We start from the raw sequence: 24,026 nt of genomic DNA on the forward strand, positions 1-24,026 counted from the left end.
TACAGTTCATAGAGGGTAAGGACACCAGCCAGCTTCAACAATTCACCATGGTGCCATGTGCGCCCAGTTCCAACCAAGATAGGGTAAAAATCACAATTAGTCGCATAAAAAAAAATACATGAGATCGGTTTTATTCAAACTCGCGCACCCCCTTAACTCCTAAGCCCAAGGAGAAGGCTTGTGCTCTTTCCACCATCCTTGCTATCACCTCCCGGCAAATATGTGACATTCGGATTGCTGGCGAGGGTGTTCGCAATCTCCCTGCTGGCTTCGATACGACGGATTTCGATCAGACCATTTCCGGCCTTGGCGACGGCCTTGCTGATAATGTCGGCACTACCAGCTTCACCCTCAGCGCGGATGACGTTAGCCTGGCGCTCCTGCTCGGCCTTCTCGACGATGAAGCGGGCTCGTTCGGCATCCTGCTGTGCGATCTGTTTCTGTTCGACGGCGCGTGTGAACTCCTTTCCGAAGGTCATGTGGGTGATGGAAACATCCTCGAGGGCGATGTTGAATTGCGAAGCTCGCTTCAACAGGTCTGTACGGATGCGGTTTGAGACAGCCTCACGCTGGGTGATGAGTTCGGCTGCGTCGAACTGGGCGACGATGGCTTTGAGGACTTCGTTTCCGATAGAAGGCAGGACACGTTCATCGTAGTCGGTACCATAAGACTAAAATAGACAAGGAATAGAGGGGTTAGTCAAGAAACAGGACGGTCGCGATGGGTATGGACGAACCTGGTAGATGGCTGGCAGCTTCGGGACCTCCGGACGATGTAGGACTCGCAGAGTCAAGCTGACCATCTGCAAATCCTTACTTCCGGTGGTAGTAGAGATGTTGCGAGGCTTGGTGCGAACATCGTAGATAATAGCTCTCTGCAGCCAGGGAACCAAGAAATGCGTGCCTTCGTTGACGACCTTCTCCTGCACACCAGACAACCTGTCGAAGATGACGGCTCGAGTTCCACCCTTGACATCGTACAGGGAAGCGTTGACGGCCATGGCCCCCACCGCTAATGGGACAGCCAGGCGCTGAATGTTGTAGAGACCGTTAGCCGCCATGATTATAAGTTGTGGTGGGCCGGCGTGGAGTTGCTTGACTTGAAGAGCTGGATGAGAGCTTTCTGATGATGTTGCGGGCGGGCTTTTTGAGCCTGTCCAAATATGGACTAGCGCGACCTCCCTCAACTTCCGCCGTTTTGGCCCGAGACCGAAACGAACGTCGATTCTTCCTCCTCGCCGTCATAACTCGTCCTTTTCTCTACGTCGCGTCTCCGGAAATCCTTCGTTTCGCTTCATACATTCACAATGGGTGGTCATCTGGATCCTAAGAATGGCGTGTGAGTTTTTCCTCATCTGTTTCGGTGCCTGCTCGAGGGATACCCCGGGTGTTCGGGTGATTACCACGACATCGTCCCACTGAGATACTACACTCATTACTATCTCGGATGGCTTTGTTGCTCCTAAATTGCGCATTTATATTACGGAAGTACTGACTGTGGTGTGATATAGCTACATGGGCAACTGGGGTGACATGGGTATGTCTCTTCTATCATCGACCCCTACACCACGAATGCGACCACCTCGCTATAGGGATGAGTGCAGGAAATTCCTGCCAATGGCCCTATTATAGCGTTTCCGTCGACCCAACTTACTTTTGGATCACATCTGAGTGACCAGAGCAATTGAAAGCGTGTATACTGATTCAGACTGTTCTAGGTTGCTCAACCCCCCAGCGCATCACAACTTACTCCGTCTCTCCCAACCGTCAACGTCCCCTTGCCGGCGCTGGCCATGCCGCCATCTTCAACACCTTCCGCCGTTTCAGACACCAGGCTCTCTACGTTATTCCCCCCTTCGTTGCTGCCTACGCTGCCATGAACTGGGCTGTTGAGCGGTACGCATTACCTCGAGATTCCACGCACCCTGGATATTATTTTGGTGTACGCTATAATATAAGAGTCAATTGGCTAACTTCCGCGTCTACGATGTAGCAACGAGTACCTGAACTCCAAGCCCGGCCGTCTCCTCGAGGGTGGTGACGAGTAAATGCGTCCCTTGGTTGAAAAGAATGGCTGATGGCGATATACCGTTGTTTATTTAGGAGGTATGCAGGGCAAGATGTTGGGATTGTGATTGCACTGTACAGTAACTAGAAGCAATCGAACGAATTGCAATTTCATTTGTCTGAATCTACTGTGCGAAGGTGTATTGAGCGACGACTTTGAATTGGAGTTTCGTAGTGGTTCGATTCCTCTGCCAACTTTAGAATAGCCGTCCAATGGAGTACCCAAATATAACTCAAAACTAGGACTGATTCAAGCCTGGAAATATAGAGGAATTCTCGGCGCGAGTCCTTCCTTTTTCGGACGGGATAAGAACGGGATTTGGTATTTACGCTCAACCATGAGTGCAAGGCGAGGAAAACGAGAGATTGGTATTGACGGAATGGCAATTCTGCTACTAATAGAGGATGCTGATTGCTAACTGCCAATTGATGTCCTCTTCCTCCAAATCGTAGAAGGTAAGCCTGAATTGATATGGTCTCATTGGGTAGACAGTAGAAACCCAAAGCTGCTCTGGGAAAACTCTGTAACTTAAATACCCAACTGTGACGCTCGATAAAATACACATCCATTTTCTCGTTCCCCCCACTCGAAATCTGCATGCGCTCAACTCTTCCAGTCTCGCTCTTCTCTCGCTTTTCCTTTTCATCTTCAACTTCCCTTCTGTCTCCCCGTTCTATTTCTTCGCGGCATCCTGTAATTCTCTCCTCCCACTTTCGCTCCCTCCGACCTTTAACCTCCACCACAATGAGCGAGATCACTCACCCCACTATCAAGGGTATGTAGATTCCCACCTCTACCCAACCCTACCCCGCCGTCAATCTCGAAGACCCCGGCTATCTTGGATTGTCCAATTCCCACTCAATGTCTTGCTCGAGTGTCCAGCATAATCACCAATCGCATATTGATTACATCTACGTCCTTGAGCTAACCTCATCTTCGATACAGATGGCTGGTTCTCCGAGCAGTCCGAGATGTGGCCCGGCCAGGCCATGAACCTCAAGGTGAACCAGATCCTCCACCACGAGAAGTCCAAATACCAGGATGTCCTCGTCTTCGAGAGCAGCGACTATGGTACCGTTCTTGTCCTCGACAACGTCATTCAATGCACCGAGCGTGACGAGTTCTCGTATGACCTCTTCCCCACGCAAACAATATCCACACGGAGAGACTGATGGTGTCGCATCTAGCTACCAGGAGATGATCACCCACCTTGCTATGAATGCCCACCCCAACCCTAAGAAGGTCCTCGTCATTGGAGGTGGTGACGGTGGTGTCCTCCGTGAGGTTGTCAAGCACGAGACCGTCGAGGAAGCTATCCTGTGTGACATTGATGAGGTAATGAAAACCGACTTGCCGGATCTCTGGCCCTCATTTATGTTTGCAATTGGTCACCACGCTTACATGCAGCTCATTATTTAGGCTGTCATCCGAGTCTCCAAGAAGTACCTGCCCGGAATGAGCATCGGCTTTCAGCACCCCAACGTTGGGGTCCACATTGGCGATGGATTCGAGTTCCTGAAGCAGCGCCAGAACGAGTTCGACGTTATCATCACCGACAGCTCCGACCCCGAGGGTCCCGCTGAGAGCCTCTTCCAAAAGCCCTACTTTGAGCTTCTCAGAGACGCTCTGCGTGATGGAGGTGTCATCACCACCCAAGGTTGTTCGTCGCCTTTCTTTTTGCTCTGCCTTCTCTACCTCTTCAATAACTCCTTGATTTCTCGTCTCTTTTGAGTTATACTCACTTTCTAGCCCATATTTACTCCCTGCCCACCCTCTTTATTCACTCTCCTATACCTTTATCTTTTATATAGTCCTTTTGGTATAAGGTACCCAGGCTAACCGAATCACGTCTCAAACCACCCGCCTTACGGGATCGGTTTGGGTTCGTTTTTTCTCCATTATAGCCGAGAACCAATGGCTTCACCTTCCTTTGATCGCAAACCTCAAGAAGGCCTGCAAGGAGGTCTTCCCCGCCGCCGAATACGCCTACACCACCATCCCCACCTACCCCTCCGGCCAGATCGGCTTCATGGTCTGCTGCAAGGACGGCTCTCGCAACCTCAAGGAGCCCATCCGATCCTGGTCCCGCGAGGAGGAGGAGCGTCTGTGCCGCTACTACAACCAGGATATCCACCGCGCCAGCTTCGTGCTTCCCAACTTCGCTCGCAAGGCTTTGGACGCTTAGATTCAGCTGAAGATAAGAACCTTTTTTCTTTTCTTCTGTTTTGTTTAAAAAGAATACCAATTGAATTTTCTCCCTGTGAATGTTTATCTCTATATCCATATGTGAAGATTTTTGTGGGCATGGGGTCGATAATGATCTATGATGAATATAATAGCCAAAGGAACCTCTCGAAGCTATGTCACGACATTTTGTGCAACGGCTTACTTGTATTTGATGCAGACGTACATATACATCTATTCTGAATACTGGAGTGGACAAGATGTTTTGTACTGAGCGAGATAGCTACAAAAACATAATAATTTGAACGGATTGAAATAGTAATCATTTTATGCAGATCCTTCTAAATCTACCAGAAATTGCCCAACCATGAATAAATTTCAATGGCGGCTTTTTACTCTTCTCAAAAGGAAATTCGTAGGACATTAAACCAAGGGTGTCACCACGCGGAGTTTCTCCGTATGGCCGTTTTCCCATCCCATAACCCATGTGCAAACTCGTAGCCGGAAAAAGAAATAACGACAAAAGAAAAGTGTGATTCATGACGCTAGAAACAAGACGTCTACAGAATCTGCTGGAAGGCACGGTTGACGGGCGACCGGACGGGGACACCCTTGTAGAAGTCAATGGTGGCAAGGGCACGCTTGCTGATGCCCTCAGGAGTGAACTCGAATTTCTAAGGAGAAGAAAAAGTCAGTATATGTAAAAATTCAGAAAGGCATTATCCCTATTAGGTTGGACTTACAGCGTAGACCTCCTTGTAAGGTCCAGAGGCACCGAAGCGGTTCAGACCGAACTGCTCGTGAGAGTAGCGCTCCCAGCCCATAGTAGAGCAAACCTCGACGGAGAGGACGGGGATTCCGTCGGGAAGAACCTTGAGCTTGTACTCCTTGTCCTGAGCATCGAAGACCTCGAAGCAGGGTACGGAGACAACGCGAGCAACAACGCCGTGGTTCTTCTGGAGGTAAGTAGCAGCATCGAGACAGATGCTGACTTCGGAACCAGTGGAGATGATGGTTACGGTGGCATTAGGAGCCTCAAGGACAGGGTAAGCACCCTTAAGAGCAGCCTCAATGCTGGAGTGCTCGAGCTGGGGCAGGTTCTGGCGAGTGAGAGCCAAGATGGAGGGGGTGTGCTTAGCAGTCAGGGCAGAGTAGTAAGCAGCGCTGGTCTCGTTGCCATCTGCAGGGCGCCAGACCATGCAGTTGGGGAGAGCACGGAAGTGAGCCAGAGTCTCAATAGGCTGGTGGGTAGGGCCGTCCTCACCCAGACCGATGGAGTCGTGGGTAGCGACGTGAATGACACGAACGCGAGAGAGGGCAGAGAGACGGACGGCACCGGCGGCATAGGAGACAAAGTTCAAGAAGGTACCAGCAGCAGGGATGACGGTACCGTAGGCAGCGAGACCGTTCATGATAGCAGCCATGGCGTGCTCACGGACACCGTAGCGGAGGTAACGGCCAGACCACTCGCCAATGCCGTACTCAGGAGGCTGGAAGTCAACAGCAGCCTTCCAGCGGGTGTTGTTGGAGCCAGTCAGATCGGCAGAGCCAGACAGAAGCTCGGGGATGACCGAGTAGATCTTCTCGAGAACAGCCTCAGAGAGCTTACGGGAGGCAATGGCGGGGTCGGAAGGCTTGTAGACAGGAAGCGACTTCTCCCAGCCCTCGGGGAGCTTGCCGGAGAGACGGCGGGTGAGGTCAGCGTGCTCCTGAGGGAATTCACTGGCATACTTTTGGAGGAGCTGGTTCCACTCCTGCTCCTTGGCAGCACCCTCATCAGCGTGCTTGTGGTAGAGGTCATAGACCTGCTGGGGAACAACAAAGCTCTGGGCAGGGTCGAATCCGAAGCGCTGCTTAACACCCTCAATGTCGTCGGCCTTGAGGGGGTTACCGTGCACACCGCCAGTGCCCTGAAGCTTGGAGCCGAAACCGATGGTGGTGGTCAGGCGGATCATAGTGGGCTTGTCCTTGACGGACTGAGCCTCCTTGATGGCAGCCTCGATGCCCTCAAGGTCGTTGTCACCGTCCTTGACCCAAACAACGTGCCAGCCGTAGGCCTCGAAGCGCTTGCTGACATCCTCAGTGAAAGCGCACTTGGTGTCACCATCTAAAAAAACCTCAAATTAGCAAAAGAACCTCTTTGTCAACGATTACCAGGGCAGTTGCCAACTCACCAATGGAAATGTGGTTGTCATCGTAGATACCAATCAGGTTACCGAGCTTCAAGTGACCGGCCGTGGAGGCGGCCTCGCTGGCAATACCCTCCATAGCACAGCCATCACCGAAGAAGACATATGTGTAGTTGTCGAAGAGGTTGTAGCCGGGCTTGTTGAACACACCACCGCTGTGAGCCTGGGCAATGGCCAGACCAACAGCGTTGGCGAAACCCTGACCGAGGGGACCAGTGGTCACCTCAATACCGGGGGTGTCGTGAGCCTCGGGGTGACCGGGGGTGATGCTGTCGAGTTGCTAGAACAGCTTGGATTAGCCAATATTTAAGCCGTGATAGGCAAGATAAAGCTTACGCGGAAAGCCTTGATGTCATCCATGGACACAGCGTATCCAAAAAGGTGGAGGAGAGCATATTGAAGCATGCAGCCGTGGCCGTTACTGCAGCAAATCGATTAGCAGAGATCTTGCTGGCTCGGACATGCGGGCTTCTTACGAGAGGACAAAGCGATCACGGTTGGCCCAGTCGGGGTTCTTAGGGTTGAACTTCATGAACTTGTTGAAGAGGACGTGGGACACGGGGGCCATGCCCATAGGGGCACCGGGGTGACCGGAGTTCGCCTTAGCGGTGGCATCAACCTGGAAACTTATTAGTAAAAAACCGCAACAATTGTACTAACGAAGCAGTAAAAACGTATCCCTCTCTGGCTCCAGGTCGGGCCACAAAAATGAGATAGTAGCCCCAAATGTCCTTCCAGAGCTGGCGCGAAGCTCACTGGATGGGGATTATCGGCTGTTGGACAAATCGGAGTCTCATTTCCCCGACCTCGAGCTCCGCAAACATCGAAGGCGCATTAGGGGACAAGGAGCGGGGCAGACAGTGAACGAGATGAGAAGCAATGGGAAAGGAGAGCAACAAAAGACATACCGCGAGAAGACGGATGGTGTTGATGGCCAATTGGTCTAGATCGGAGTAACCCATGATGGCGGTTATCTGTTGAGGGCGAAAGAACGCGGTTAGAGAGCTCTGTTAAGATGTTGAGATGAGGGAGAGCGGTACTTTTTTGCGAGAATCAAACAAACCTGCCTTGTCTAGATCTCTGGATAGGGTGTCAATGAAGCAAGAGCAGGGTGAGAAAAAAGAAGAAAGGGATGGGAAAAGAAAGAATGGGAAGGGAGGAGGAGATGGGGGGGATTCATACAGGAAAAGGCGGATGGCGATGGAGGGGTTGAACTTGGGAGGATCAAAATGGCAGGTGGGGACGGTGATGTCGCGGTGGGTCAAGCCTGTAACTGTGGTGTTCACCGGGCACCAACAGAGCAGCAGAGGCCTCACTTACTCAACTAGGGATCCCGATGGGTAAATGTTCCTGGTCCAGCTGGTCTTGGGACTTTGTCAGCCTGAGTAAGGCTGCGACTGTGATTCTGCTCTCAATGACACGCCGGAATGGTGGATGAGAGGCCGTTGAAGCTCTCAACCCCTCCTCCTGCCTGAGGCATAGTTGCCCCGCCGGAAGAAGGCAGATATAGTTGAGCAGCAGCTGTTCAACCATCCTCTAGCTCTGGGATACATATTATAGATGATAGTCAAAGCCCGACACTATAATCTACTAAAATTAACGAATCCAAGTCTCCCCGCGACAGCCCGAGAGTAATATCGAGCAGTGTTCCGGCGGACAATGACCATGCCGTCCGGCTTCTACTATAGCTGTCCAATGTCAATAGCCGCAGCCAGAACATGAACGATATGCAATTCGTTTGTTTTGCTCCCAGTCCCATCCACTCTCTGCGGCATTACTAACAAAAAGCAACGAATACACCAAACTCTTCACCGTCACGAGGGGCCACAATGACCCGTACGGCGTAGAGAGATCCGACTCTGTGGCGGAGCAGCGTCCTCCGGGTTCCCCAATATGACAAACGGCGAACATCCGGGCCCTTCCACCGGACCACGGAGTGCCTGGACTTGGAATTGCTGGTGAATATCATTTGATATCATTTGCCGATTTCCAGTTTAAGCGTTGGCACTGCAGTCCTGCATACCTTATTTCAAGGGCCGAGATCCATGATATCAAAATATACATCTCTTTTCAGCCTCTGTCGCAAACAACCCATAGAGCTCACTTGCAACAGAACGGCACCCGCGAATATTGATCTGACATCATTCAGTCACTAGAGTTAAAACTAGATAACTAATCCCTGTCTAATCGATCCCGATAGTCAAAATACACCCTCGGTCTCGAGTTCCTGGCCTGACGATCAAACAGCCACTGACACCACTGCCAATTGTCACGGACATCCATATCTCCTACCCGAAGGACGATCCAAAATGATACTCGTCCCAAGGATGGATACAGAATCAGATGCCAACAGCTGTCAATAGCTGCCAACAACGTTAACACCCCGCACGATTCTGGGGATCTCGGATCAACCCGGTACCTTACCCCGTAGTCTACCGTTCGACCCCGTACTCAGTGCGAAGATCTTCTCTGCCTATGGGAATCGCTACGAGAATAGACCTCTCGAGGTACGACCTTGATGTGAATCCTAGTCTGGGGGATGACGACATTGTGCAGATAGGGATTCGGCTCGAGAGAGATATGGTGTCTGTTCTCCCGGATGTACCCGGTGTAGCATCATACCGAGTATGCCTCTACGATGGTTGGCAGTGTGAGGGGTAGTTGTGGGTTTATGCATGGCATGGCGTGAGTGGCTTAGTGTTCGTGGTTATTTATAGAGAGTGATTCAGATAGGTAAGTATATGAGGTACAGTCGTCATAAATTATATATACTAGCTCACATATTCACTATACACCAATAAATACAGTGTTGGGCTGTGCGTGGAATATTCACGTGTCAAACCTAGCAACGATAGACAGACGACTGATTGACTCCTATCACCCAGGTATCATAAGCCGGAATAAAAACTAAAACAAAAGAAAAACCAAAAAAAAAGCCAAAAAAAAGCCAAAAAAAAGCCAAAAAAAAAACATCGCTTGACAAAATAACCAACGCGGGAATGAACTCCATATATATCCATATATATACCGAAGAAACACAAGACGTGAACCAAAGCAGAGCAAGACATAAAAGATTTAGACGGCCAGCCGTCGATCCCAGCCGTTGACTAGGCCGAACTCATCAATTTCATTATCACCGGGAGGAATAACGACGCCCTGCAATGGATCCAGGATGCTACCATTTCGTTCTTCCATAGCGAACGGCAGGCTTGGAAGCAAAGAATCATCTCTGCTACCTAGGCTTTCGTCAGAATATACGCTCCGAGTTGCGAGCTCTTGAGGATGAGGCATATCGTTACTGCTGGTGGCAGACCATGCTTCGGGTGACAGTCCTTGTAGTTCACCGCTGGATGTTGACAAGGGTGGCATGGTCTGGCCCTGCTTGTGCATGTATTCAGCAGTCAGAGATGCGAATGGGCCAGGGTCTTCTCCGCAATCCTTGCCACCATAGATTCCAGTAAAGATGTTAGAGAACCCCTGGTCCATGTCGCTCACCACAAATTCCCAATCCGACATTGACATATTTGGTGCATCTGTAGGGACGGAGCAGGACATGGGCTGATTGGTGTCATAACCCAGGGCGGAATTATAGAAGTCCTTGCCCATTGGAGTGTGTTGTTGAACATTATCAGGTGGGAGACTTGCCCAGCTGGGGGATCGCAATTGACGCTCGACAAAACCAGGACTCGAACCGGAGACAGTGTTTCTGCGTGATACAGACTCCGCCTTCTGCTGCGAGTTGTTATTCGGGCTTGGGTTCCCCGTCAAACGTGCCTTCCATGCCTCAAGCTGCTTCTTCGGGGATTTCAGTGGTTTCTGCATGGGTGGGCTCATCGACTGAGGCTGCGCGGTTGATGAGCGTTTATTGTCTAGTGAAACCAAGATAGTGGCCAAAGCACTAAATTCGGCGGCAGCCACAGAAGACTCGGCCTCAAGTTGATCGATGACCGTGGTAAGCACCTTCTGACTTTCTTTAACAAGTTTGCTGTCCCGCTTCAAGCCAATATTTTGCCACAAAAGCCCGATCCCTGAAGCGCTGATGAGCTCTCTTCGGTTAATGCTGACAGAAAGGCTGAGTCGCCGCTCCTCAAGTAGGTCGAGAACCTGAACGATGTGCTTGCCGGAATCCGCAAGCGCAATGACGGACGGGGAGCGGACATGATCCTCGCCGAAACAGACAGCAGGACGGTGGATGAGAGAGCGAATGAAATAATATACCAGAGACTTTCAACAAATTAGTAAAGGTGGGCGTTGCATGTATTGTAAAAATGATGCACTTACCAACAATGGTGATCGGCTGCTAATGACGTTGGTGCTGGGCTTGTCTTGCGAAAACTCCAAACGAAGATGGGCAGGAAGACCCTTCACCCACTTCTCCAATTGTTCAGAAGTGGAGCGCATCTTTGACAGAGGAATTTCATAGCCGCCATCCGACGGGTAAATAGAGTCCAGCGTGCTATTTAAGACTCGAGATGCAGAGAACAGGGCGAGTGCGCTAGAGATACGTGTTGACTCGCCGGGCAAAGTAGGTAAAAACCCGGCTTCCGTTACATTCTCATCGTCAATATCTTCGGGATACTCGGTTTGGACGTGTTCCTCGCGAAGAAGGACAGGTAGACCGGTTAAGGTCGCGCAAAGTCTATGATAAATTAGCGGGACGGTCTCGATCAAATATGGAAGATCAATTCGTACCGATCCAAGACATATTGGCACCAGAATACTTTCTTCCTAGTTTCAGCAATAAGAGCGTTGGACGAAAAGCGCTTCTGACTTTTTTGGAGTTTCAACTGGTGGCAAAGACCAACAGCAAGACCACGATAACGCAAGACACTCGAGTAGTCGCCCTTTGTTAAGCAATACATTTGAGCAAGCACATAGCACTGTAATGTCGAAATGGAAATATCGCCAGATAGTGACTCAAGGATCGGCGACCAATTCTCCTCGAATAGGATGGGATCTTGGTTTGTTCTCGACTATTACAGAGATTAGCATTGAGTCTGGTAAACCGAAGAATATGAAACTTACTTTGGCGGAAAGCGCGGCAACGGCAAATATCAAATTCAGCTGAGCAACTTCATGCTTGTTTCCCTGGAAAGTCTCCGAGTTGGAAAGGTATTGCTCGTATGTCTTCAGAATGGTAGGTCGGTGGACGACTGGATAAAGCGGAGCCCATTCTTGGAAGAAGATGTTGATAAGTTGATCTGATACAAGACGAGGTGCCGTTTTTAAAGCCTGGTCGCAACAGGAATTGGAAATGGGGGCTGGAGACGCAGTCAAAGCCTTCGTGGAAGTTTCAGGTGCCAACCGGCCTTGGCCTGCTAGTTTGGAGGTAAAAACATCTGGATACACTGTTAGTTTTGATATTTCAAGTTTGTCGGCAGACTATGGTGTCTGCGTATAAGTGGGAGGTGTAAATACCAGTGAAGCCACGAGTGTTTGACACTCCAGAATTCTCAACTTCATTGGAAACACTGGACGGCACTGGCTCTGGAACATGAACAGCGTCCTCGTTTGAGGCGGGGGCTGCTGATCTAGCCAGCTGAGACGGCGGAGACGCAGAGGACGCAGCCTTCTGCTGCGAAGGCGAAGTGAAAGAGTGTATCCGAGAGAGCACATCAATCTTCTCGTCCTTCTCATCCAACAGATTCTTGAGATCCTTAACTTCGGATTCTAAAGCTCGCACCCGCTCTTCCAACGACTCGGTGTATCCGCGAGGAAAAGCTCGCCGGCTGAGTTTATCGCTGGTCTTGCACTCGAAGCCGACATTGGCGCACTGAGTACAACATGGGCGGACACCGTCGCAACGGATCTTTTTGCTTCGACATCGATCACAGGCTTGGGCGATACGGCTTTGTGTGTTATTGCCGACTTTAATAACTTTCATAGGAAGAATTCCTGGCATTGTGTCTGCGTTGGGCGCGCCTGGCGCCGACCCGGGGTGAATATGACACTGATTTGGTGTATGAGCCGACTTTCAAGCTATCGACGGAAAAATCGAGCAACGCGAGTATCGGTCAGGGGTGACAAAATAGGGAGACGCGCATACGAGGGTCGAGATTGCATACAAGAGTAGAGGGGTGAGTGGTGTTCGATATCGGCGGGGGAGTGGAGAGTGAGAGGATGATGCAGAGAAGAAGAGAAGCAGAACATGGGGAGACGAAGGCCAAGTGAGGGTCGCAAGCTCACGGCGTTAAAGAACGGAGGGATCGCCCCCCCGTATCAAGTAATACTGTAATACGACGAAGAAGTGCGGGTGACGGCGGGGGGATTGCCATGTGGAGCCAAAAATTGGCTTGCGGGACCAATAAAAATACATGTTTTACAGGGCATTGGTGTGCCTAGCCGACTTTCAAACTCTCACTACATTATTAATTACTAGCGCCTGATTATGTGTGTTCATAATACAGTCTCTCGCCATTTCGTGGTGCGATCGTCAGTTGATGACTACCCTATATGAACTCACTGCACGCTCATACCCAGAGGACTGGGACCTGGTTGACTGCCTGTGGAGAAATTGGGAGTGGCAAGATGCTCCGGAAATGGCACAGAACCAAAAGAGTGTCAGGAAAGGTTCGCCCACGACTCCAGGTCATGGGTGAGATGGCGGCTGACATCCAACTAAGAAGTGCCGACAGCGGCGCTGGAAGAGTCGAGGAATTTCACTGTCCACGTATTTCCCCGATCAGCCGTCCCAGACTTGCGGCAGCAAAGCAGATGTTCTTCAAGGATTGATCCCCCCCCGTCTCGTAGTCTACTACGCCATGTGTTGGTTAAGTTCGGGCAGCGAAGAACCTTCCTCGACTGGCTTCTTTTGATTTCCTGACATTTAGACCGCAGGAAAGGAAGATAGTATGAAGACCGGAATGAAGCGGCACTGGCATCGGGCTCTCTGTATTCTCCCCCAAAATCAGTTAGATGACCAGGAATATACCGGGCAGGTTGGTTGAAATAGAGTGCCGGGGTTCCCGTTGTAGTTAGTTTCCTTTCCCCCGGTATGAGCATTAATCAAGGTTGAACCATCGTTAGATAACGGCGTATGCTGCTCTTCGCATCCTATGTCTATATTGCAGCAGGGAATACTAATGCTGGACTTGCCACTGGCCTCCCCCGGTCGTTCGCATCTGGAGGACTCTGGAGTAGAAGCGCGGGGGGATCCAATCTCGCTTGCGTGATCCGATCGAGACCGACTGGAATTATGCAGGATCAAGGCACGGCGCCACAAAAAATCAAGCCATAGTTATTCAAGGGATGGAAAAGGGTGTTGTCATTGCTGTGTATTGATCGCAGCCATACTGCCCGGGCGGTCCTCGTCATACCCGAATTGGTAACCTCCTTCCATGAAATCCCCGAGTCTTGGCCGAGAAACTGCAGTTGTGGGGTGTTGGGCTCCGGATTGAGCGGCTAGATGGAGTCGTGGATGTCTATCCCGCCAACCATAGACAAGTGATCGATCGTCTTAAAATTGCACTTCTTCAACCTTGGGAAGGGTTCGAGTTCGCGGTCCGGATGGTCATCGAATTCCCCACAATATCTGCTTCCCCAAGCTACAGCAGAGGGAAATCCGAGAGTTACCCGTGTCAGCCTTCTGGATCAGACAAGGCTGTGGATTCGAGATCCCCTGAGTTCCGTTGGTCTGGTTCCCCGGATTTCTCCGCTGCACTACGTGCTGTGCTAAGCCGCTGACTCGCTGACGGCTCCAAATTTGTTCCAGCCTTCAGGAGGGCTTAATCAGAATAATGAACCCTTGTGAGTTGTGATGAGAGTTTGCATGAGACATCCAACCTATAATAATGATACAGAGTCGAGGAATAACTGGCATGCGAAGATCACCACGTCATAAGTTGATCCGTGGGCCCCCGACGTTCAGGCATATTAACGCCGTTAGGGTCCCGGAAGAAAGAAATACTAACTCAGTTGTTATGAGTCCATAAATTCATAACTATGTTTGCATTAAGTCGGCGGCAATTTATATCAGAAGCCTCATGACGTGGAGACGAACCAGACTATGAAAAGTCGTCTTCAATTTCCACAAGTTGCTGTTGTTGAGCAAGATATTTGCTAACCGATTCACTCGTCATCAAAGCATCTCTCTAGAGGATAGCCAGGGTTAGTACCCAGTGGGTAAAATACAGATGAAGTACACACCTTTTTCTCCAAATCCTTGATTGCTGACACCAATAACTTCCCCTCCAATTCACGTAATTTGGTGACAGTATTGAACACATCGGGCCGGAAAATAGAAAGCATGTCCTCACTCTGTCGTATATCTGAAACCATCCGCTCTGTTGTCTGCAGCATGAAGAACTGGGTTTCTATCCGCTCGAGGACGAGTACGACTGCACGAAGTTGGAAGATATCCCATGCCGGGTCTGCCGCTAGAAGATCCTGAAGATGATCAGGAGTTCTCACCTCCTGAGCCTTCCATGTCATTGTCAGTTCTTTCGAACCGTCGTTATTCTGCAAAACAGCAAAATCAAGTCCGTCCTCTTCATTGACACAGGCCCACCACACTATCGGACTCTCCCAATCTGTTTCGGCCTCCCCCGAAACCAGGGGCTTCGAAAAGATGCGCAACCCCGGCAACTCTTTGCAAAAGGCCATTTTAGCCATTCTCAAGGGATCGTCATCAGGAATATCCAAGTCTAAGAATATTTGCTTCGCCTCATCTCTATCTGAGTCCAGGAAACCGTATGAGAAAACCATCTCCGATGCCGCTTTATCCTGGCCATACCTTCATGCCCGCCATGATTAGCTGCATCTCTTCAAGCGGTTTAGATCGGTGTAGCGAGAACTTACGAGATAGTGACCTCTTCATCCAGGCGCAATTCCTTCCCCGAGCGTAGCTGGAGTATAGCGTTCCCATCACCGTCCTTTTCATACAGCGCGTTTACTGTAGATTCCGCTGCATGGTTGGCCATATCAATGCATGGAACCATTGCATGTCCATATTCGGGCAGGTCTACCATACGTGACCGAAATGCTGCATCGAGATATTTCCAGTCTTCAGCTGTGACAGTATCGTTGTCCCACCAGAGGTCTCGACACCATTCAATGTTCTCTGTGCTGTCGCGAAGGTGGTCAAATTCTTTCTCCAAGGAGAGGACCTTTGCTTCGTAAGCCATCCTTAAGGACGTCCCTCGCAACAACTCCAGTTCTTCCATCGTCCAGAATGTTGGCAGCGGTAGGAACGAAGGCAGAAATTTTACGTATTCCGACCAGGCACTAGACGCACCGATTCTATGTTCCTCCAGGTCTGGAGATGAATGTGAAATTTGGATCAGTAGGAAGAGCAATATAGCACCTCTAGCCGTCTACACATATCAGCCGCAAGCTCTAAGCTTTGTCCATAAATTCTGGACCAGTAGGTGTAGATACAGAGAAGAAAGCTGACGTACCTTGCCGAAATCCCCAACAGCTTCCAGCACCTCACGCAGATGTTGATCATATTTTGACCGCTCTTGAACCATCTCGAGCGAAAGAATCATATCAGATGGTACTTTGACAAGGACGTCATTTTGTGATGATTCGTTGCTCCCAAAGGGTTTGTCTTCTGTTGCAATAATCGCGCCGCCCTTGTCTGTACCATCTTCCGCTCTTAGCTTCCGGAAAGTAACCCCGCGAAGAGAGATGTTATAGAGCCGCGCGAAGGGTATTAGAGCTTCTATGGGTAGTGACTCTCGCTTCATTATGTCATATATATCCCACTGAGAATTGATATACTCTGCATCCGCGTAGGCGATAAAAGATTGCTCCTCTGAAAGCTTGAGCTGTGGTGATGCCACCTGCAACCTGGGCCTCGGGATCCAAGCTCCAGGATTCCTTATCGATAACAGCTCAGCCCTAAGCCCTATACTATATATCCTGTCCATTACAGGACAATGACAGGAGGCACCGCATCATGTTGATGTCACGCTGACCCGACCAACTACATTTCAATTAAAAACAGATGTGAAGAAGTTTAAATTAAGCCATGATAGTATTGCCATACTTAAGTAACATCTACTTGGTTTTTCACAGCCAACCCCGGAACAATATTACCTAGTTTATTCACCAATATGCCTTTAGCTCGCAACGCTCGCATCCTTTCTTCAGTTTCAAATACCCATGCCTATGGCTCACGGGCCCTCTTCTCGCCGATATGCCCTTTACCTGTCCTCCGTACTGCGGGTGTGCAGGCTCGCCCCAATAGTAGTGTATCGAAGGACTGGAAAGGCACTTCAGGAGAAAAACACACAACTCATCGGGTGAAAAAGGAAAATGACAAGACAGATCCGCAAACAATAGGCGCTAGTCGGGCAATGAAGGATAGAGAGCAGAATTTCGGCTCAGAGAATAGTGGCCAGTCTGGCGCAGCAACAGAGACCGGGGGGCGGAAGAATGCGAAGAAGGCCAAGAAGGATCATCCCAAGGCGCCCGAGCCTGTTATTGGGATGAATGATGAGAGAGCAGGAGTAAGTTTGTACCATGCCGTGCGGTTACTGATGTACCGACCTTCTGACTGTGCTGTTACAGAAAGGGGTGTGATTGAGCCCAACTCCGCGGTCAAATAGCAAATGTCCGTAGTCGCATAACGTTCAATCATGTGTATACCTGTGTACTTGAGCAAATTTATGTGGTGAAAAGTCTATTTGGCACCTGCTCAAATGACAATGTCGAATTGAGGCGTTTTTGAAAATGGTCCCTTGGTATAGTGTTTCTAGCTCTAGTAGGCATCGATGCATCAATCAATTATCATTACAGTAGTCGTATATCTACCGTCCAGGTTTAAATGAGAGTACCTATGATGAGAAACGAAGGTTAGTCACTAGATTAAAAGCAGAGAAATCAAAGCACTTACATCGTGTTTCCCGACTGCTACGATATCATCCTCCGACACCCGGACGCCTCCAACGCCTTCTATATAATTTATAGGCACATCACCCATAACTTTGCGTGCAACATCACCCACTGTGCTATTTCTGGTCCAGAAGTCAGCAATGAAATGATTTGGAAAATCCAAGATACTCACTTTTTAACCAGGACGCAATCTCGGAATGCAGCAGTACCGGCTCCAGATGAGAAAGTGTGTAGATTCCGCACAGGGAAAACCGGCACAAGCCCAAGGATCTCAGCAGCCCGTGAAAGACATTGCACGACACCAGTTGAGCCAAAGCGATAGAGGACCATGTCCTTTAAGTTTTCCACTCGGCTGATTTCACGTTAGTGGAGACTTCGGTACGGGGAACGGGTACCATACGTTTTCAACTTCTCGTCCATTTCCCTGAGGTCTCCTCCATCCGGGTCCCCATCCGCAATAAGGTCATCTCTTGTATCTACGAATTCACTTCCTTCTAGATATTTGATATAGTTTTGTTTGGCAAGTCTTCGAAGAAAAACCTCGGATATGGCAGAGCAGAGGACAATGCTCCGTGGATCCTGCATCTTCGCGATCTTGCTGATATTCTTTTGATAATTGGGTTAGAGCTGATCCAAAATAACGAGAATAGGCCAAGAATTAACCCACTTTATCCGCATCTGGGTGATCAATTTTATTGAGAGCAAACACCGTAGGAAACTTCTCGTCGATGAAGGTTTGTACAACCTTCTCCACAGTTTCATCTGACCACTCTTCAAGTGGTTCTTTCAACTCTAAGCGGTCCAGACATCGTGCAACAGTTTGTGGCGTGCTTCCGTACCCTGAGAATTGATTCTGTAACGTCTCCACGGCAGTTGCCTCTGCTTCGAAGTCAGCCGGCTGAATATTACTAGAACATTGGACACCCACTTATCGATGCGTGTCTTCGTTTAATAGAGCCCCTAAGTACATTAGTACTAAGTCCTGCATGCGCTTAATGCTAAGGCGACACATACCATTTTTGCATCAAATTTCCCAACACCCACCGCACGATTTCTGACCTGAGCCATTCGATATCTTGTGATGGATCATAACCACGTGTAGCCTTCCCTAAATAGACCAACTCATCAGCAACTTCGAATCGACCGATACAGAGCTAGCGCTCCGTGGAGCCGAACCTTCTGCATCCGTCGTCCCACTAACATCCACGACGTGGATCAAGGCGTCTGCCTGACGCAGATCATCCAAGAACTTGTTTCCCAAGCCGCGTCCTTGGTGTGCCCCCGGGACTAGACCAGCAACATCTAGAAGCTCAATCGGAACGGAGCGTTTCCCTTCAAAACAGCCACCATAGTTTGGCTTGCATTTATCTGATACGCCGAATCGCTGGCAGGCACAGTCGATTTGGAGATAGCCAATTGCGCGCTGCGGATCGATAGTAGTAAATCTTATCATCCGAGAATTAGAACTGCTTGATGCAAAGGCCTGAATGTCTGCTGTCGCATATGCGCCGCGCAGGGAAGAGCAATCGATCGCCAAGCGGTACTCACGGGAAGTTTCCTATTGAATAGGAATCCAATTAATGGAGGAATATAATTAAATCCAAAGCGTAATAGCAACATACCGACTTTCGAGGAAGCATCCGTCAAGCTATTCAATGTTGTCGACTTTCCAGAGGATGGCTATAGCCCTCAGCTCGATTAGCGGGGATGGCTTCTGGAAGATAGGGCGGGGAACAAACAGACCTTCCCAACCAGACCAACCAGTGGATCCCTAGGCATTATGGCAAATTATAGGGCGATTTAAAGCGTCACAGTAAGAAAAAATGCCAAAGTAACAGTAGAAACCCGTCTGAGTCAGGTACAACAAGAAATTGTGCAGCGGGGAATAGTTAAAATTCTGCCGCATCAGATTTGAAGGCGGTGTAGAATTGTATCTTCTTGCGATGCGGAAGCTTAACCGTCTACACTTAAGTGGTTGCTTCTGGTCCCCGAGACTTGAAAGCTATTCATCGGAATGAAGAGAACATATCGCTTTTAGGCGATTACATTCGTTTCATTCTCTATCAAGACATAACAATTCATTCGCAACACTATACTTCACGCCATCCATACGCGAGTCAATTCGCGCGGTATACCTCCCTAGTGCTGTGCTACGATGAGCTTGAGACATAAACCATGATAGAGATGATAGGTGCAAGGCAACTATTCTAGGACTACAGCACCGATTTGGTAACTTCACACGAGGCCTAACCAATAATGGTGATAAACCATAAAGTTCCGAAGCTACTAGTGTAGTTACGCTGCATGACGTATTCTGACAGGCTTCTGGAACGTCGCCCTGGAGTGCGCCTGCTTGCAGCCATTACATCAAAGTGATTTACGGTAGAGAATATTCCCTTCTCTTCGAATGATTTACGTATGTTGGGTGCCAGGTTCCACCACTGCCTTGTCCGCGACATGGTTCTTTAGACCACCATAACGTCATCGTGATTCAAGTCATTGGATGTCAGACATGTTCTCACCATATAAGATTGAGTCGACGACTTCATATCCAATCCTCATCTTAAGTACAGTAACGACTTCTACTGAAACGAATCCAAATTACTTATCCTCCTTACATACCATATCATATTCGAACGAATCGTCTCATTGCCACCAATATGTCCGAGAGCAACGTGAAGGTATGAGTTTACCTGTACTTGGCCACCTTGAATCCACGCTGATGGTGATGCAGTCAAAGATTGAGAACACCAAGTCCAATCTGCCTCTGCCAGAACAGCCTCCAACCGCTAGTGATTGGAACTCTGCCGATCAGCGCGCTGTCAACGTCGGTTCGGGAGGCGTTGAGGGCCCGATCTCTGGAGACCAGGATACTGCCCTGCGAGGTCCTGCCACAGCATCAAGCAGTGCCCGTGAAGTTGGATCAGAGACACACCGACTTACAGAGCCAACAGACCAGGTTGGGCGAGGGGACTTCCCCAAGGATGCTCGTGCCCGGTAATCCATATAATTGAAACATGTAACATTGCAATGTGATACGATTCAGCCATACTCGCATTACGCTTTTTTCGTAAACCATCGTAAACCAGCTCATATTTCGTGGTGATGTGTACCCTCTGTTTAAGTCTAAGCATAGCCAACTACATAATGTTTCATATTTCCCACTTGGAGAGAGTCAAGGTTGACGATGTCTTTGTAATAGACATGATTCAAGCTTCGTTTGAATTTATTATTGAAGACTTGTAATAGTTATCCAGTGAAACTAGTGCTATTTCCCCTGGTTGCACTCAAATGCCAGGTAAGTATACTTAGATGTGTCGGCACCCGCCGCAAGAAGTATATACTGCCACAGTGACAAACAACATGATCTATAGTATTTTTAACCTGGAATTAATCCCATGCCCCTGTTCAATAAGCCTCTTAGTAAATCGGGCTTTGGTTTGTTGAGTATTGCAATGTGACGTCAAATATGCTCATAGCGCCCCAACATTGCATCAAAGGCCTTCCATTCAGCATCAATCAATACCCACAGGTATTTGGGCGATTTTCTGGCCAGAATGCGTCACTACCTATAGTTGGAGCGGTCTCGAAGGCTCTACCAGGGTCATTCATCATTGACGTACCTGGGGTTCGTTGACCATGAATAGCCCTAGTCCGCCCGTCAGGATGACATCACAATGGTGTACTGATCAAGCGAGCAGTGCTATATAGCCCTCCCATCGCAAGCCTAATCTACTAATTAGTATCAAATTCTAAACAAATCTCTCGAGTCATAATATTATACCTCATATTTCTCCTTTTTCCACGTGAGAGCAAACGCAAAACACGCATATATCACAATGGATCTCCAAGGAAACCCTATCCCTTCTGGCCAGAGAGGCGTCAAGGTCACCAATGACCCCAGGTCTGACGTCCCAATCAACGAACCTTCCGGACCTGTTCTTAAGGACTCTCTCGCTGCCGAATCCGTCAGCGGTGGCGGCGCATTTAACGAGAACCGCGGTGCCGCACCCTTGGGTGCAACCAGCCAAAACACTACAACAAACACCACCGACACATCCGCAGCCACAAAACTCCCCTCAGCAGCCGATGCGCGAGACCGTGCTGAAAATCACGGCCAGCAGAAGTACCCCGAAGCCCTCGGCGGCCAGGCCGATTACCCTGGCGCCCACGGATCTGGCTACGTTGGCGGACCAACAGCCGCAAAGAAGGAACTAGGAATCAACAAGCACGAATACCCAGCTTCTGAGAAGCTCAGCGAGTCCCAGTCTCAGTCTAGGTCCCAGGCTCCCGCTAGCGGAAGTGGATATCAGACTCGAAGCGCGACTGCTGCGAAGCAGCAGCAGGGCTACTCATCTGCCGCTGCTGGCCAGGGTAGTGAATTCCCCGACGACCCCAAGTACAACGCTAGCTTCAACTCTGAGATTGGTTCTGATCAGGACCCAGGCCGCTTGGCCGAGCTGAAGTTCCAGCGTCGGGAGGCTGAGACTGTTGCTGGTGCTGCTGCGCCGGCTCAGAAGCATACCGGTGATCGGACTTGGTATGAGCCTTTGAGTAACGACCAGCGTGCTTGATTTGATGTCTGAATAAGTAATTGTTCTTGACGAACCACGCTATGTAAATTAGATGAAATGATATGAATCAAAACAGTTGGATCTTCTCCGGTTCCAGGAATAGTACCTACCTAGTAATATCCTGGTGTAAAATTGGAACGTTTTTAGTCGTGGGTAAGTATGATCCGCTTTGCTTTCTCTACAGCGTGACCATAAACAATGGGGGCAATCCACATAATCGATTGTCAGTCTACGATAGGAATCCATAATCAGCATCATGCCGTGTCATTTTAAACTTCCTGCCTTTTCGTACACCAATTAAGAACGCCGGATTTTGCAATAGTCATAAATGATCAACCCAGATAACACGTCCAAAGGCCAGACCCCAAAGACATGCGCTGTCTTGTCAAACAAAACGGAACTGTACAGTTGTGGAAATTGGCAAGACGCATCAATAAGCCGTATAATTAAGAATAGCGGAATGAAGAAATGGGAAAGGTGGTTCAAGTCAGACATCCAGCTGACGTTTATAGGTTCACCTGCGTGAGCTCCTTCTGGGCGAGCTTAGCCAGCTCTTCGAACACCTTGCTGAAATCCTCATCGTCCTCATCGGCATCCTTCTTCTTGCCCTTTGCCGCAGACTTGGGTACAACCATCGTAACACTCGTGGGGCGCTTCGTCGCAGCAGCGTTACCGAGTTCCGCTCGGGATGTGACGAAGATGTATGGGATTCCATGGTCCTCGCAGAGAACGGGAATGTGTGAGATGACGTCCATTGGTGAGATATCTGCGGCGAGGATCACGACTCCGTTGGGAATAGAGACGGTTTCGTTAGGTGCGGGAATAGGCGACTTTCTAAGGGCCTTGACAACTTCCTTGACACCTCGCTTGAGACATTTGTTGACGGCAGCTATGAGAGCTAAAGTTTAGCACATTGCAAGTTCAGGGTACGATTGGCGGTTGTGGTAGATTCGTAGCAACCGAAACTTTTGAGACAGGGAATCAAGTAAGGCAATGCATTAGGAGTAGAAAGCTTACCCTTTTTCACACTCTTGAGGGCCTTCTTGGCCGCCTTCTCTTCTAGTAATGGTCTTGCGAAAGGCACGAGAGCACCCACGGGGCGAGCTTCAACATCGTCCGTAGAAACGACGCCGTTGGCGGGAGCCGTGGAGGGAGACTCCGATTCAATCTCCTTCAATACTGCATCGGCAAGGGCAGTCTTGTCCTTCTTTTCCTTCTTGTCCTTCTTGCTCTTGTGAACACCGTCCTTCTCCGATCTCTTCTCCTTCTTCTCGAGCTTGTCCTTCTTCTCAGACTTGTCCTTTGCCATTGTCACTATTTTTGGCGCCCGATAAGCCGAATCGTAAATCTGGAGAGGTGAATGGAGTTGGCGCAAGAGGACGTAGTCGTTGGGGAAAGGAACCGTCCGGTCTCCGAAGAACAAAATTCGAAATTATTTCAAAATTTTGGCGCTAGTCTAGTTTGGGAATGCAAGCTCTTGCGGGCGGTGGATTGATGACTCAACGCGTACTAAACCGGAGTCTTTGTCCAAACAATGAAGTTGCTCATTCACTCATGCGATGCCTCGTTGTTTGTCGCCTGAAACTGTTGTCGGCTTTTTGAAATCGCTCGGAAATTTTCGTCACTCTCAAATGTTCCGCGGATATTTATGATTAGCAGAGTCGCCGGATTGCTGCGCAACTCGCTGGCTCTCAATTCGCAGCTGTATGTTATATCAACCGCAGGGCTCGGTCTTTACGGTTGGGAGGCTAACCTCTCTCAGATGAATTCGCAGGGAAGCCCAAACCCTTCGATGGGATCACCCATTAGAGACACATCGCCCTTGTCTATACCACCGGCGCCGAGCGTTTTGCGACAGCCCTTCCGTTCCTCTGGTCCTACGAAACCTGGTACGTAAACATTATCTTGTTAATGGCGCGTTGGGCCGAGTTGATAGGATTGTATAGACCCAGAGAGAGACGAATTACGAGTGCAGGTCAATACTCTGAAATATGAGTTGGAGAATTCAAAACAGGAACGTGAATTGATGGTTCTCCGCCACGAAAAAGAGCTCCGAGAACTCCAATCAAGAGCAGACGCGGATTTCCGAAAAGCGCAAGTGAGTCAATTTGATGGTTTGCCAATTCTTGACTTCCGTTTTTAACATATCTCTTCAGACCGCCGAATCTGCTACCA

General features: G+C 49.4%; 11 protein-coding genes across 11 annotated transcripts; 5 read left to right on the forward strand and 6 right to left on the reverse strand.

The window, feature by feature from the left end:
* Positions 1-152: 152 nt before the first annotated feature.
* Positions 153-1,061, reverse strand: phb1 (prohibitin subunit PHB1; the record flags this gene model as incomplete). The annotated part of the gene is made up of 2 exons (XM_040805894.1): positions 153-671; positions 738-1,061. The coding sequence occupies 2 exons, from the start codon at positions 1,059-1,061 to the stop codon at positions 153-155; spliced, it is 843 nt and encodes a 280-aa protein (XP_040662596.1).
* Positions 1,062-1,307: 246 nt separating this feature from the next.
* ASPVEDRAFT_78581 (ubiquinol--cytochrome-c reductase subunit 8) lies at positions 1,308-2,048 on the forward strand (the record flags this gene model as incomplete). Its single annotated transcript, XM_040816570.1, has 4 exons — positions 1,308-1,339; positions 1,512-1,537; positions 1,719-1,896; positions 1,994-2,048. The coding sequence occupies 4 exons, from the start codon at positions 1,308-1,310 to the stop codon at positions 2,046-2,048; spliced, it is 291 nt and encodes a 96-aa protein (XP_040662597.1).
* A 764-nt stretch (positions 2,049-2,812) lies between these two features.
* ASPVEDRAFT_120202 (spermidine synthase) lies at positions 2,813-4,253 on the forward strand (the record flags this gene model as incomplete). The annotated part of the gene is made up of 5 exons (XM_040805776.1): positions 2,813-2,843; positions 3,014-3,194; positions 3,256-3,403; positions 3,488-3,728; positions 3,973-4,253. 5 exons carry the CDS (start codon positions 2,813-2,815, stop codon positions 4,251-4,253), a joined length of 882 nt encoding a protein of 293 aa, XP_040662598.1.
* Positions 4,254-4,812: 559 nt separating this feature from the next.
* On the reverse strand, positions 4,813-7,403 carry tktA (transketolase tktA; the record flags this gene model as incomplete). Its single annotated transcript, XM_040809592.1, has 6 exons — positions 4,813-4,926; positions 4,996-6,359; positions 6,427-6,721; positions 6,778-6,862; positions 6,918-7,060; positions 7,350-7,403. The coding sequence occupies 6 exons, from the start codon at positions 7,401-7,403 to the stop codon at positions 4,813-4,815; spliced, it is 2,055 nt and encodes a 684-aa protein (XP_040662599.1).
* A 1,998-nt stretch (positions 7,404-9,401) lies between these two features.
* facB (C6 transcription factor FacB/Cat8) lies at positions 9,402-12,705 on the reverse strand. The gene is made up of 5 exons (XM_040811162.1): positions 11,860-12,705; positions 11,467-11,780; positions 11,134-11,414; positions 10,723-11,080; positions 9,402-10,665 (listed from the first exon to the last, which is right to left on the reverse strand). Exons 1-5 carry the CDS (start codon positions 12,341-12,343, stop codon positions 9,517-9,519), a joined length of 2,586 nt encoding a protein of 861 aa, XP_040662600.1. The 5' UTR covers positions 12,344-12,705; the 3' UTR covers positions 9,402-9,516.
* Positions 12,706-14,444: 1,739 nt separating this feature from the next.
* Positions 14,445-16,127, reverse strand: ASPVEDRAFT_23821 (SET domain-containing protein; the record flags this gene model as incomplete). Its single annotated transcript, XM_040809593.1, has 4 exons — positions 14,445-14,531; positions 14,587-15,172; positions 15,238-15,752; positions 15,837-16,127. The coding sequence occupies 4 exons, from the start codon at positions 16,125-16,127 to the stop codon at positions 14,445-14,447; spliced, it is 1,479 nt and encodes a 492-aa protein (XP_040662601.1).
* A 305-nt stretch (positions 16,128-16,432) lies between these two features.
* On the forward strand, positions 16,433-17,479 carry ASPVEDRAFT_36230 (uncharacterized protein). Its single transcript, XM_040811163.1, has 3 exons — positions 16,433-17,219; positions 17,279-17,399; positions 17,450-17,479. The coding sequence occupies exon 1, from the start codon at positions 16,497-16,499 to the stop codon at positions 16,989-16,991; it is 495 nt and encodes a 164-aa protein (XP_040662602.1). The 5' UTR covers positions 16,433-16,496; the 3' UTR covers positions 16,992-17,219; positions 17,279-17,399; positions 17,450-17,479.
* On the reverse strand, positions 17,193-19,056 carry ASPVEDRAFT_119224 (Ygr210 GTPase family protein; the record flags this gene model as incomplete). Its single annotated transcript, XM_040805676.1, has 10 exons — positions 17,193-17,219; positions 17,279-17,399; positions 17,450-17,629; positions 17,678-17,883; positions 17,945-18,156; positions 18,206-18,237; positions 18,292-18,385; positions 18,454-18,722; positions 18,896-18,957; positions 19,021-19,056. 10 exons carry the CDS (start codon positions 19,054-19,056, stop codon positions 17,193-17,195), a joined length of 1,239 nt encoding a protein of 412 aa, XP_040662603.1.
* Positions 19,057-19,937: 881 nt separating this feature from the next.
* Positions 19,938-20,671, forward strand: ASPVEDRAFT_23824 (uncharacterized protein; the record flags this gene model as incomplete). The annotated part of the gene is made up of 4 exons (XM_040809594.1): positions 19,938-19,958; positions 20,012-20,274; positions 20,535-20,575; positions 20,652-20,671. 4 exons carry the CDS (start codon positions 19,938-19,940, stop codon positions 20,669-20,671), a joined length of 345 nt encoding a protein of 114 aa, XP_040662604.1.
* A 361-nt stretch (positions 20,672-21,032) lies between these two features.
* On the forward strand, positions 21,033-21,948 carry ASPVEDRAFT_36233 (uncharacterized protein). The gene has a single exon (XM_040811165.1). The coding sequence runs from the start codon at positions 21,117-21,119 to the stop codon at positions 21,849-21,851; it is 735 nt and encodes a 244-aa protein (XP_040662605.1). The 5' UTR covers positions 21,033-21,116; the 3' UTR covers positions 21,852-21,948.
* A 508-nt stretch (positions 21,949-22,456) lies between these two features.
* ASPVEDRAFT_106126 (uncharacterized protein) lies at positions 22,457-22,965 on the reverse strand (the record flags this gene model as incomplete). Its single annotated transcript, XM_040805595.1, has 2 exons — positions 22,457-22,740; positions 22,869-22,965. Coding segments are annotated over 2 exons (381 nt in total), but the record flags the coding sequence as incomplete, so codon positions are not given.
* Between the last annotated feature and the right edge of the window lie 1,061 nt (positions 22,966-24,026).

The sequence above is a fragment of the Aspergillus versicolor genome (genome assembly GCF_001890125.1).
Source record: "Aspergillus versicolor CBS 583.65 unplaced genomic scaffold ASPVEscaffold_1, whole genome shotgun sequence".
In the NCBI taxonomy this organism is placed as follows: domain Eukaryota; kingdom Fungi; phylum Ascomycota; class Eurotiomycetes; order Eurotiales; family Aspergillaceae; genus Aspergillus; species Aspergillus versicolor.